Source organism: Podarcis erhardii, assembly GCF_964252035.2.
Source record: "Podarcis erhardii genome assembly, chromosome: 2".
NCBI classification, from domain to species: domain Eukaryota; kingdom Metazoa; phylum Chordata; class Lepidosauria; order Squamata; family Lacertidae; genus Podarcis; species Podarcis erhardii.
In genome coordinates this window covers 61,460,586-61,474,438 of record NC_138498.1, presented here as the reverse complement: position 1 = coordinate 61,474,438, position 13,853 = coordinate 61,460,586, and the positions used below count along the sequence as shown (strand labels likewise).

The 13,853-nt window shown below is 42.7% G+C and overlaps 1 protein-coding gene across 25 annotated transcripts in view; it reads right to left on the bottom strand.

The window, feature by feature from the left end:
* Positions 1-13,853, bottom strand: part of MYOT (myotilin) — a 56,790-nt gene that overhangs the window by 13,612 nt on the left and 29,325 nt on the right. For 17 of the 25 annotated variants that reach the window (XM_081850348.1, XM_081850346.1, XM_081850339.1 and 14 more), the window contains 4 exons: positions 13,504-13,527; positions 12,349-12,468; positions 11,015-11,276; positions 494-658 (listed from right to left, as the gene is read on the bottom strand). In XM_081850348.1, the coding sequence (XP_081706474.1) occupies positions 494-658; positions 11,015-11,276; positions 12,349-12,468; positions 13,504-13,527 (571 nt within the window). Of the gene's footprint in view, positions 1-493; positions 1,089-4,073; positions 4,459-11,014; positions 11,277-12,348; positions 12,469-13,503; positions 13,528-13,853 lie in introns of those variants that run through there. The other 8 variants (XM_081850329.1, XM_081850351.1, XM_081850333.1 and 5 more) reach the window with 6 other exon arrangements.

Sequence of the window (13,853 nt, the reverse complement as noted above, 5' to 3'; positions counted from 1 at the left end):
AAACCTGGGAAAATGTAAGGGATACGTATCTGGCTTAAGATAATTTATCCTGTCTTTAAAAAGGATCCCTTAACAGACATGGCTTTTGTCATACGCCAACCAGAAGGCCAGGGTGGGGAGACTGAGGTGAAGAGCACGGATATAATCATGCATTTGGGGCCTGGTTTAAGTATCCAACTAAAAAACAGAATGGGACATTCTGCAACTACTTTTATTTTTCAACCATGTTCTGCCTTCTCTTATACTAAGCTTTGGGAAGTCTCATGTCTCATGTCTCATACCTCATACCTCCCATCCCTTGGCATTTAGAAAAGCAAAAGCAGACTTTGCAAAATGAAGGGCACTTCTCAAGGTTGCCATTCCTGGTTTCCCCGCCTGTCTCCAGAGTCAACACTTGAAACTGAGTACAGCACATGGGAGCACAGGATGAAACAGGCCAAGGGTTTTCAAGAGCCATACATACACATACTTCAAAGGGAAAGAACATACTTACTTTGACTCCACTGAGGAAGGACCTTGGCTATTATAATCAAAGTGGGAGGGCAACACGGAGCAAAGGAATGCCGCAGGGGACTGGTTATGCATGGATGAAATCCTCTGCCCAGATGAGGAGCTAGCAGGAGACTGTGCAGATGCAGGTGTTACGGGAAATGAAGCACTATATGAAGGTGAGGAGAGTGAGATTGGCGAGCTCAGCGATGAAGAGGAAGAAAACTTCTTCTCATTAGGATTACAAGGCTGGATTAGAATGGAAGACTGTTTGGTTTGCCTGCTTGGAAGCGTAGTAGAGGTTTCTGGTCCTGGAGGCTGTGGTTTCCCTTGATATGTATTTTGAGACTGGATAAAATGTTTTGGACGCTCATAGTTAAACATGCTTGGTTGATACATAGAGGACACGGATGGGAGGTTACTGACACTCATGGGGAAGATTTCACAATTGTCCTGTGTTTTAGAAGGTGAAAAAAGGGCTTTGGGTTGGTGGCTGGAAAGAATAAGCTGATAAATTTTGTGGCCTTTCTTGGCTAGGTTCCTGGGTGGAACAGAATCCCTGCCTCAGCAGAGTGTGGCTGTCTTGAAGATGGCAATTCCTTTAGGAAAACAATACAAATAAAAAATAAATGGCATGCCACAATGACTAGCAAAAGCTCATGTAGACTTATCAGACTGGAAGGTTCCAATGGTTGCCCAACCCTGACAAAACATAACGTCTTGTACCTAAAGTATCCTGGAGGTATACCTGTCTAACCTCTTTTCCCCCTGCTAATTCTTTATTAAAAGTTTTCCGCTTTACATGCTTTTGAAAGTTCAGCTCTCCAAAATACAACAGTGAATACACTTGCTTTAATATACAGTATTACTACATACTGTATTAATTTACATGTTGATTACAAACATCCTAAAACCTCTCACCCACTGAAATCAATGAAACTCAATGAGTTACTTTTCTTGGATTACCCCTTTAGCTACCACTAAAAGATACTAGCCCATTAAATAAATGATCACAGTGCTCAGCATACAATGTAGCGGTCAACTACTGGAGACCCCAAAAACAAAGCAAAACTTTGGTTCCATAAATGACCTATGATTATAGAATGTTAACACTTATTTTCCATGGAGGCTTCACAACTTGTGTGAAAGTAAAAGGTATGTACAATGAACAAGCACCAATCTTGTCGTCATTAAAAGGGATGCTTCTAGCTGCTGTGTGTCAGAAGAAAGCATAAGCAGATCAGAAAAAAATTATTTTTTTCAAAGCCGAGAACACTAAAGCTGCTTTAATGCATCTCACATAAATTGACTTGAATTCAATTTTTAAAAAGTTACAGAATATACTAGTATATTAGGGTTAACATAACGTGGCTCCTCACTAACATACTGTTAGCCTTCTCAACAACCAAGATTTCTTTTTGCTGTAATTTTACAACTATAGATACAAGTTCTAACCAGAAAATGTGTGTTGATGTCCCATTGAAATTAATTGGGTGAGTGAGCTTGCCTTTTTCTGGCTTGTGCTAAACCCAACCTTTAAGACAAAAAGAGCCACTTGGACCCGTTTCCGAAGGGAAAAAAACCTGGGAGCCGCAAAACCATTGCGACATTTAAAACAAATATATCTCCGGAGCCGCGATCTGACAGCGGGCAGGAAGGTGACGTTGGGACGGTGCGTGACTAACGCACGCACCGCCCCCATGCGACGTCACAGCCAGTACAGCGCCCGCCACAGTGGGGAGTGTCGGGGCGCACAATGCGCCTCCTCCCCTCGCTAGTATCCGCCCCGGAGCCACGGCAAAGGTGTAAAAGAGCCACATGCGGCTCCAGAGCCGCGGGTTGCAGACCCCTGCGCTAAACCTACAGAAATTTATATGCACAACTAAATAAATTTAGCCACCCAGAGTGGCTGGGAAAACCCAGCCGGATGGGTGGGGTATAAATTAATAATAATTATTATTATTATTATTATTAAAGCCAAGTAGTCATTCCAAGTAGTTCCTTGGAAGCTAATGGGTCATCTGGGAAATTAAAAGTTTAGACCTCACTTTCAGATTTAGAGTCCAGTTTCATCAACAATTTATAGAGAACTACCAAAATCAGTGAGCAGCAAATATGCAGAAACAACTTTAATTATGTAAGATTTATAGATTACAATTACCTAATTAACCACAACTTTTTGCAACCCACAAAAGATAAACCTTATACAGGAGATTATGTTCACCCAATTCATTTTCTGTCCGAACTAGCAGTCATAGCCACCCTCAGGCACATACTCATATGGATTTTACAAGAAGCAAGAATTTACAGATTTAGTTAGCAACAATGCCTATTAACATGACTCTTCATATGCAAACTGTAAGCTATAGATAAAGAGGAAGTTTTATTTTTTTAAACTGAGCAAAAATTCAGGAAGTTGCTTATGGGGAATACTTAAATCAATACAACCAACAATTAATGTGTTACTGTATAGCAAACCCCTTAGGTGCTTCCAGACAGGGATTTGTATTGAGTAGTTGGCAAATTTTTAGAAAACTTAATTAGATATACAATATAGATATATTTTAAACCCAGAAAGGGTAAACCCTGATGAGGTTGGGGGAAGCATACAAGCTGCCATTCTTATATCAACCATGTTGTGTGGAAACCGCAAAAAATGCATACATCAAGAGCACCCATCCCACAAGCACCTGTCTGCAAGCTCCCCAAATCTCATGCATGCCACTGGGTTTTTTAAAAAGTGAAAAGACCTCTAGGAGGAAGGTTGAATAGGAGTAGGGGGGGAAGAGCTACTTAACCCTTTCTCCATCAGCTATTTTTCCAACTCAAAAACTACCAGCACAGCAGCTGCTTCCCCCTGCAGAGTCCCAGATCAGCTGTTTTGCTATATATATTTGTGTGTGTGTAAATACAGTACATTGTCTTCCTTTCACAGGAGAACTTAAAGAAGGTTCCATGAGGTCATACATTCCCCAGTGAGATCAAATTATTAAGGGGAGGTGGGTGCGCTGTATAAAGCCTTTTCCTTTCGATATTTAAAAGAAGATGCAACCCTAAGTAAATAATTATGAAAAAGAAAGCAACAAGTCTCCTACTTCTTCCTCTTTTCACATTTCAGGAATGCAAGACAAAATCACCTTCAAGTCGGCATGGCGAAGAAGGCTGAACACTTTAATACTACACCACCACCCTAAAACACCTACTCTTCCTCCCCACCCCTGCTATAAAGCTTGCAAGGTGTCCCCCAGACCCCAAAACAAACCGAGCCGGTGAGATCCTAATATAATTGACTTTGCTATTTACACATATCCTACTGAGCACAAATACAAAACGTTCCCTTTCCAACTCATCTTAAAAGAGAAGGTTCCACTGCACCTCGCATCCATTACTAACAGCGAGATCCTAAACGAGTTTTTACTCAAAACTCTCGCTGGGCTCTGTGGGTCTTAACTCTCTACAAGATCCACTTTTTGGAGCCTAACGCAATACTTGCATGCTAAGCACTCGGGATCCTCTAAAGCGACGCACTTACCGCTCCAGCGGTTTAAAAGCAAGGCGGGAGGGGAGGAACAAAAGAGTCTTACCTGTTGTCAAAAGATGGTATCACCTGAGGTGTTTTTAACCAGTGCTGGTGGGGGAAGCCAGCCATTCACTAACACAGACTACAATCATAGTAGCTCTCTGCTTAGTATTAATAAGGCCAGTGACTTTTATCTGCTGCCAAATAATGACATCGGATGTGCCCGCTTGTCCACCTACCCAGGCTAAGGTGTCAGAATAAAAGTCCCCCGCCCTACCACGGTCATCTCTCGTTAGGTAGGACATAGGCTGCCCAGCGATTCTGTTAGGCAAGCCGATATATCGTGCATATTTATTCTTGTAAACCCCAAGGGATTCAATCAGGCTTACTCCCGAGTAGCCGGGCAAAAGACCGCCTGCCACTTTAAAACCGTTGCACAAGTCTCTTGGTCGGGGGCGCCTGTCATGGACGTAGCCAAGATTTATTGGGGGTGGGGAGGCCTTGCGTTGGGGGGGGGGCAGAACCAAATTATCTGCGATGCAATTGGTCAGTTAGTTTAGTTGGTAATTTTTATTTATTTACTTGATGGGGGGCAGCTGCCCCCCTCCCCGCCCATGGCGCCTGCGCAGGCAACGATACTGGGAGGGGAGAAAGAAAATCAAGGAAAAACGTCCTACTGGGAGCAAGCGTAACTTTTAACATGTTCGTATATAGCACGTGGATTTGGGGGAGGGCAGACTAAAATAAAGTAAGTTTGGTGAGAAAGGCTCCCTTAAAACAGAAAGAAAAAAGAACACATTTGCAAGAGAAGTGCTCCCAACTGCTAACACAACTTTCCATTCATCGATCCAGGCTGCCGTACCGGCCATCTCACTGAAGGCCCTCCCTACCCCCGGGAAAAAGACGCCCACCGATCTTCACCGGGACTTCAATTCAAAGTAAATTGCAGCTTACAGCCTACCGAGCCCGGAATAGCCTCGAACTAATCCCACCGCCCCAAGGGCATCCTCGGGAGCGTTACCATTCCTGCGCACCCGGATGCTCTGCGGTTGCCAACTGCGCCTAAATTTTGCACATGATCCTCTGGCTCCAACTTCAGCGGGCCTCTTCCAAGAGAACAGCGGTGCTGAACCGGGTGAACTTTCCGAACCAAAGCCCGGCTCTGGAGGGAAAGCTAAAATTATGATCTAACTGGGCAAAGCGGGTTGGCTCAAGGCAGCTAAGAGAAGGTACGACCTGAAGCTGCTCCACCTGTCTGTGGAAGGATAGGCGCGAAGGTGAAGAAGAGTTGAAGGAGGCAGAATAAACTAGTGCGCTGGATTAGCCTTTCTCGCAAATTGAGCAGCCCCTTCGAAATAAAACACCCCCCCCATTTCGGCCGTCGAAGGGACTTTGATTCTGAAGCGGAGACAAGGGGAGATTGTGTCGCACCCGATCAGATTTCCAACCTAGCCCTGCTGGCGCTCCTTTTGTTCAAGCACCCCTCTGACCTTCCTCCCTCACAGGGAGTCTCGGCAGACGGTTCCAACCGACGAGGTGTCTGGATGCTTAGCTTATGGTGGAGAGACGTGAAAGAAAGCCTCGCTTTCCCACCCAATTCACACAACCACCTTGTTTAAGCGCCGAAAAAACGAAAACGGCCAGAGGCTTGTGATTTCCCCTCTTCTTCTCTGGGCATCTAGTCTCGGATTTCCTTCACAATACACAGGCGGCGATGCTTCTTCCCTTCCTCCTTGGAGAAATTCCTGCCTAGGTTTCAGCGCAGAGATTTGCACGGAAATCTTGAACTCCTTTAAAGGGGTTCGACTGCAGCATTACAATCCAGCCTTGCACAGAATGCCCCCGATTTGACATTTTCAGAATGCCCCTGTTAAAGGCCAACGTATTTTTTAGTGGCATGTGCACTGAGGTCTCCAGATACGGCTATATATGTGTGTGTGTGTGTGTGTGTGTGTGTGAAGTATTTTTCATAAACAGTGCTTAGAAGGCATTCCAAGTCTTGCATTGTTTATTAATTTAATAAAACGTTTATAGTTCACCTTTTGGGAGGGGGATGATCAAAGCAGCTTGCAAACAACTTGATTTAAAATCCATACAACTGGTAAAAACAAAATAAATGCCAGCAAAAAGCCGTAGAAGCCATCGTGATTGTTCAGCCTAGTTCAAATAACCCCAAAGGCTTTTCTGAATCATTAAGTTTGCTCATTGGCATTGAGGTGGGTGTGCAGACCTCTTTAGGAAGAGCATCCCACTGATATGATGCTGGAGTGACAAAAGTCCAGCTGTGCAACCACAAATCATAAGAAACAAAGCTTGTATGGAAACTGGCAGCCCTTACAATATAGTGTCTGACTTCTGAGAAACCCATTGGCCCTCCAGTTGTCATTGGACTCCCCACCAGCACCATGCAGCATGGCCCGTGGTAAGGATTGGTGGGAGTTGGGAGTCCAATGTCATGGGAGGACCACAGGTTCCCCAGCCTTGTTTTAGGGTGCACGAAACTGGGTATGTCTGGGACGCGGGTGGCGCTGTGGGTAAAACCTCAGCACCTAGGGCTTGCCGATCGCATGGTCGGCGGTTCGAATCCCTGTGGCGGGGTGAGCTCCCGTTGTTCGGTCCCAGCTCCTGCCCACCTAGCAGTTCGAAAGCACCCTTAAGTGCAAGTAGATAAATAGGTACCGCTTTATAGCGGGAAGGTAAACGGCGTTTCCGTGTGCTGCGCTGGTGCTGGCTCGCCAGAGCAGCTTCGTCACGCTGGCCACGTGACCCGGAAGTGTCTCCGGACAGCGCTGGCCCCCGGCCTCTTAAGTGAGATGGGTGCACAACCCTAGAGTCGGACACGACTGGCCCGTACGGGCATGGTTACCTTTACCTTTACGTTAAACTGGGTTTAGGCACACGGGTGGTGCTGTGGTTTAAACCACAGAGCCTAGGGCTTGCCAATCAGAAGGTCAGTGGTTTGAATCCCTGCGACGGGGTGAGGTCCTGTTGCTCGGTCCCTGCTCCTGCCAACCTAGCAGTTCGAAAGCACATCAAAGTGCAAGTAGATAAATAGGTACCGCTCTGTTGGGAAGGTAAACAGCATTTCCGTGCGCTGCTCTGGTTCGCCAGAAGCAGCTTAGTCATGCTGACCATGACCCGGAAGCTGTACGTCGGCTGCCTCGGCCAGTAAAGCGAGATGAGCGCCGCAACCCCAGAGTTGTCCACATCTGGACCTAATGGTCAGGGGTCCCTTTACCTTTAAACTGGGTCCAAATGCAACCCGGTCACAAATATCACTTTCCATGCATTATCCAATACATTCTCCACTGTAGTAAAGCATGTTCACTTCCTGTCCAAAAGTTCTATCTTGGGCTGCATACCTAAGCATGCTTACATGAAAGTAAAGCCAACTGAAAATCACTGGGCTTTGCTTCTGAATAAACATGTTAGGTTTAGGCCATTTAATCTGCAGTTTCACATTGCATGCTTTGAGCTGCTTGCTTTGAGCTACAGAAGAATACTGTAACAACTTCTGTGCTACAACTGGAGGAGGTGAGAAGTTCCATCCAGGAACAAACAGGAATGAGAAATTGTCTGTAACTGAGGTCAGCCAAAAGCTAAAGGTTTATTTCCCCAATTTCCACTACAAATAACAGTTCCAATGTTACACCCTAAATTCACTAAATTTGCAGTTCAAAAGAATATGTTAATGTAGTATTGCTTTGATCTATATTGGTAGCAAAGAAAAAAGTTTAAATGCGTAAACCAAAAGTACCGACTTCCTTTTTGTATTGTTTATCTTTTTCAGAGAAAACTACCATATTAAGGTTCTGATTAGAAATGTAAAATTAAGCTCACATACCAGTACTTTGGACACTCATTCTATCAAGCAAGCATTAATTGGGTACCGATTAGCATAAAATTCCACCTAAAGAAAATAGTGATTATGAAAAGGAAACTGGCTATGTAACTGAAATCAAGCCTTTTCAGTCAAAAGTCAGAATTAGCAGGCATAGAAGGAAACTGTAGTATAACCATCAGCTTCATAAATCCTGTATGCTCTAATGTGTAAATAAAGATTAATACAGAAATACAAGACTCCAGTATCCAACTCTTCTAAAAACAACCCTGTAAAAAGTCATCCTGAACTTGCCATCACAATGTTGAAACTAGAAAATAAAGCCTGGCCCAAAACATATTTATGCCAGAGACAGAAAACAACCACTACTACAATGATCATATGATGGCCACCTCATGAGAGATCTGGTTGTACTTTCAGGTATCAAAAGGAATTAGGACATTCTACAACTCTGGATTTCTAAAATTCTAAAGAGTCTCATAGTTCCTTAAAGGCTTATTACAACATTAGCTATGGCACACAATAAATCTGTTAAGGAGCCAGAAGACCCTACACATGTCTACTCAGAAGTCAGTCATATTAAGTTCAATGGGACTTTCTCCCAGGTAAGTATATAGGACTGGAGACTTATTCAGCTATTTCCCTTGGAATTTCCCTAATTCAATCATTTCCCTTGGAATTAGGCTTGTGAAGAATTCCAATGACATCCCACGTATGGATTAATGCATAATGCATTTTGCCAGTCCGAAGCACACAAATTTACAGGCTTAAATATTTCACAACGTTATACTAGACCTAGATATACCTTCTTCTTTATGATCTGGACAATTTATTATTGGATGCCTACCAACCTTACTGTATGCTTGTGAAACATGGACCACTTATAAATGCCATCTCCAACTCCTCGAAAGATTCCATGAACAGTATCTCCAAAAAAAATTACACATCACTTGGGAAGACAAACAAACTAATAACAGTGTACTGGAAGAAGCAAAGATCACCAGTGTTGAAGCAATGATTCTTCAACATCAGTTTTGTTGGACTGGTCATGTTGTGTGGATGCCTGATTACCGTCTTCCAAAGCAACTATATTCCGAACTGAAAAATGGAAAGCGTAATGCTGGTGGTCAACAAAAGAGGTTTAAAGACTGTCTCAAGCCAAATCTAAAAAAAGGTAGTATAAACACCAACAATTGGGAAACAGTGGCCTGCGAGCGCTCCAATTAGAGAACAGCCTTTACCAAAGGTGTCATGGGCTTTGAAGACACTCAAACTCAGGATGCAAGGGAGAAACGTGCTAAGAGGAAGGCATGCTTGGCAAATCTACACCGTGATCAACTCCCACCCGGAACCAATGTCCCCACTGTGGAAGGACGTGTGGATCCAGAATTGGCCTCCACAGTCACTTACGGACTCATTGTTAAAACCGTGTTTATGGAAGACAATCTTACTTAGCTGCTATGAGTGATCGCCAAAGAAGAGAAGAAGAAGAAGGTGAAGGTGGAATTCAAAGTGATGGCGTATACCCACAAAGTTCTAAACATCTTAGGATCTAAACAACTGAATAATGCTTCTCCCTGCATCAGCCTGCCCATTATTTTAGTTCTGGAGTGGAGGCCCTTCTCATTGTTCTACCAATCAGCTGAAGTGCATTATGTGGTGACATGGGATAGGGCATTCTTTGTGGTGGCATCCTAGCAAGAGAATATCGTCTTCCTAGAGTCATGACTGGCATTGGGATTTTGGTGCCAGGTGAAAACACATGTTTGCCAGGGGGTTTGCGAGATTATTAGGAAATATGTTGCTACTGCAAGTGAAGAGCATGAGTTGTGTTTCTTTGGGCAAGTGAAGAGCCCAGGTTGTGGTTCCGTATTTTATACTGCTTTTATAAGTTTCATTGAATTAAGTCTTATCATAGTGCTGTCTTCCTGTTTTATTATATTGTAAGCCACCCTAAGATGATACGATGTTAGATAGAAAAACCAAATTGGTTTTAAGAACCAAATCAAAAATTTGGTGTCATAAAATTAAAAGAAACAATTTTTTTTTATTTCTAATTTATAGATAGCCATGCTGTTGAAATTAATTTTATAGAGGTGTAAATCATTCCACTGGGAGCTCTTGACTCATTTGTAGTGGTGCATTCAGAACAGGTAATTGTTTTTAAAATGTTGATTACCAAATTAAAAAATAGGATATTCCACTCAACTGAACTACTCATTGCTTTTTATCACAGGAAACAGACATTCTTGAGGCAAATATATTATCTCAATGAAGTGTTAGTTCTCAAGTGAACTTGACATGGGTTCAGGTATTTATTTTAGTTTTATGCATAGACAATAATTTTCTATGGTTTTTCTTTTTCTTTCTTTTTGCTACAGTGCTCATCTTTTAACCTCAGAGAGCAAAATTAGTTTTAATTTGAGTCATATTTTGGAAAATCTGTGGCCAGATGAAAATGTTTGCAGCTGTGCTTACCATTATTGTGCTGTACCCTACCACTGAATTAAAGGGTCTGTATTCAACAATGGGACATGGGTGGCGCTGTGGGTTAAACCACAGAGCCTAGGACTTGCCGATCAGAAGGTCGCTGGTTCAAATCCCCGCAACGGGGTGAACTCCCGTTGCTCGGTTCCTGCTCCTGCCAACCTAGCGGTTCAAAAGCATGTCAAAGTGCAAGTAGATAAATAGGTACCGTTCCGGCGGGAAGGTAAAGGACATTTCCGTGCGCTGCTCTGGTTTGCCAGAAGCGGCTTAGTCATGCTGGCCATGTGACCCAGAAGCTGTACGCCAGCTCCCTTGGCCAATAAAGCGAGATGAACGCCGCAAGCCCAGAGTCGGCCATGACTGAACCTAAGATCAGGGGTCCCTTTACCCTTTACTTTATTCAACAACCTGCCTGACTTTTGTGGATAACTCATCCAAATTAAAATGTCAATGAGCATATAAAGCTAGCTGCCTCAGCAATTGCATGGCTAGACTAGAGGGTCAATTTGTCTGCAGGCAAACCAGAAACTGTGCTTCCAAAATCTATATCCAAAATTCATATCCTATAGATCTGGGGTAATTTTTGGGAGGGGGAGGGTATTGTTTGCAGTGATTTATAGTGGAAGCAGTTCCTACAGTTGAGTAGAAGAGTCATTAGAATCTTTGCTTTGACTTACCCATGATATGAGTTATCTGAAGTTTCTTCATAAATGTCACTAAAATCCTTGCTCTCGTCACCATAGTTTCGCCACCAGGAACTTGCAGGTTCCTCTGGACTTGATGAGCCAGAAGACTTTTGTAGTGTAACACTGGAAGGTTTGTTGTCTACATCACTTCCCATTCCTACACATTGGCTGTTTGGTGTAGAGAGGACGTTCATTGTGGCTGGTGTAGCTGACAGTGAGGGAGCCACTTCAAATCCTTCAATCTCCTCTGTTCCTGAAAAGCACAATTTAGATATAAAACCAAAAGCACTGACTTACACCATTGTATTATTGTCTAGTTTGGGGTGGGAAAGTGATTTCTAAAGAGCCATATTGTAACTCTCTCTCTAATCTCTTTACTCATCAGGGAAATTCCACCGTATCTTCTTGATGAAAAGGATTTGCATATTTTGAGTGAAACTAAAACAACTAAAACTATTTATAAACTGACAGTTCTTATCTGAAAAGAGAGAAACTAAGGATGGGAATCCTTGTGGAATCCATTACAGAATCCAGAACCAATAATAAGAGCAGGCTTTTAAAGAAATAAAAAAAGAGAACGTTAGGGACTGTAAAGAAACACAAAAGCGTCTTGTACTGTCTTTGAATTGCACCAAACAGATCTCCATTGATATGCCTTGATTTAGATTTAGTTAATTAAAGCAAAGTATACATATTATTCTTTGGAAAACTCAGAACAACTTGCATGGAAGTCCAAGGCTATCAGCTTGCTTAGCTTTTATGTTAACTGCTTAACACGCCCTCCGGTAATTCTCTAGGCCAGGGGTCAGCAAACTTTTTCAGCCCGGGGCCAGTCCACTGTCCCTCAGACCTTGTTGGGGGGGGGCAGACTATATTTTCAAAGGGGGAAAAAGAACAAATTCCTATACCCCACATATAATCCAGAGATGCATTTTAAATAAAAGCACACATTTTACTCATGTAAAAACACGCTGAGTCCCAGACCGTCCGTGGGCCGGATTTAGAAGGCAGTTGGGCTGGATCCGGCCCCCAGGCCTTAGTTTGCCTACCCATGCTCCAGGCACTCGGTTTTCAGAAAGTGTTTTTAGACCAGGCAAGTTGTGTGTCTAAAGCTTCACTAGATATATTTAAAAACAATCATTTTTAGCTTTCAGGTTGTGTATATATAGTCTGATCATTTTGCTGTGCTGCACAGCTGGCAACAAGCTATTCTAGGCTTAAATAACACTGTTTTGCACGAGTGGGAAATAGAAGTCATCCTTCCAGAGAAGAAACAGCATCCTACCCTCCCACCAAAACTGAGAGGGAGAAGAATCTGCAATTACCTTGGGAAACAAAAAGGTGTGCACTGGAGGCTACTGCACCAAACTCATTTTCAGCAATGCATTTAAATATTCCAGAATCTTCAGGAAATGCTTCTGTAATCACTAAGGTGCAAACTTCCTCTGGAAGGAGGAAATAGCTGAATGAGACACTTAAAAATTAATTTTTAAACATTGCCATATTACCATTTCTCCCATACTACCAGTGGGAATTGATCTAATTTTCCATAGAACCGAGATTTTATTGCTGGAAAGAAAGTACTTCTCGGGTAAAAAGGCAGCACTATAGAAGTTCATGGTTTATTCCGGCAGTTAAGGCATGGTTATTCTTATAAATTTGAAGCAGATTCTGTTGTCACTTTGTTCACAATATTAAGTAAGACTACTTTCCTAAGGCAGTTCGCAAAAAATAATTCATGATTTTAAACAAATTCAATTATGACAAAATAAAATGAATAGGCAAGGTCTAATCAAATGGCAACTGTAGAGCCTTTAAAACAGCAAGAATACGTGTGTTTAATCTAAATGTAAGCCTCTGCAAACGTTAACCCCATTCAACCTTTGAGAATGGACTCAGGAGGCCACCGTACAAATGCAGGCTGGTGAATGTAGAACGTGGTTTGCCTTCATGAAAACGGCTGTGAAGGGATGACACAAATTATTAGTTTCTGTGTACAAATACCACTGCAATTCAAGGTATACTTACATGGGAGTAAACTAATTCAAGTAATTAAATTAAGTAATTAAGTAATTTAATGTTAATGGGTAATTAAATGGGACTGACTTCAAAGCATTGAGCTAGACACCAACACACCTCTTTACTAGTACAGCTAGGCTACAGGCATATAAGAAGTCGAGTATTATGTGCACTTTGTTGCTTGCTATTGTGTCACTTTTACACAGAAGGCCGCAGAATTTCTTACTGATGATACAGCATACAGCTTGCTGAGCAATATCTCTCAGATGCAGCAAGAAATATCTGCACACCAAAGCAGATTCTGTGCATGTTGTAACTGATGCAGGGACACTTCTGTATTGCTGCGCTCAGCTAAGCCTCATTGTACTGACTGGATGCACATTCTCATCTGGGGGCACTAGTTGTTGGATGTGCCTGGTTTTCAGCAACTAGTTCCCTCCTAGTCCTTTAGAATTACTTACCAGGGGTCAGGGATGAACAAGCCTCTGAAACACACACAGAGAGAGACAGACAGAGAGAGCGAACATCAGAATAGACAATGACTTAATTGTTATGCTCAGGACAAAGTTCCTAGCAGTAAGAGCTGTTCAACAAGCTAAATACACACTAGTAAATACACTAGTAAATACTGTTGCAAGATACATAACCTAATAAATATACTATACTGATAGTCCTACTGATGAAAAACACATCTGTCAGTGGAGCCTCTTGAAGATGTATGTGGAATGTCATTTAATATGAGGGACATACGAGATGAGGCTTGATTCTGGTACTGATGCAGTTTGAAATGCCATGCAGGCTTAGCATTTCA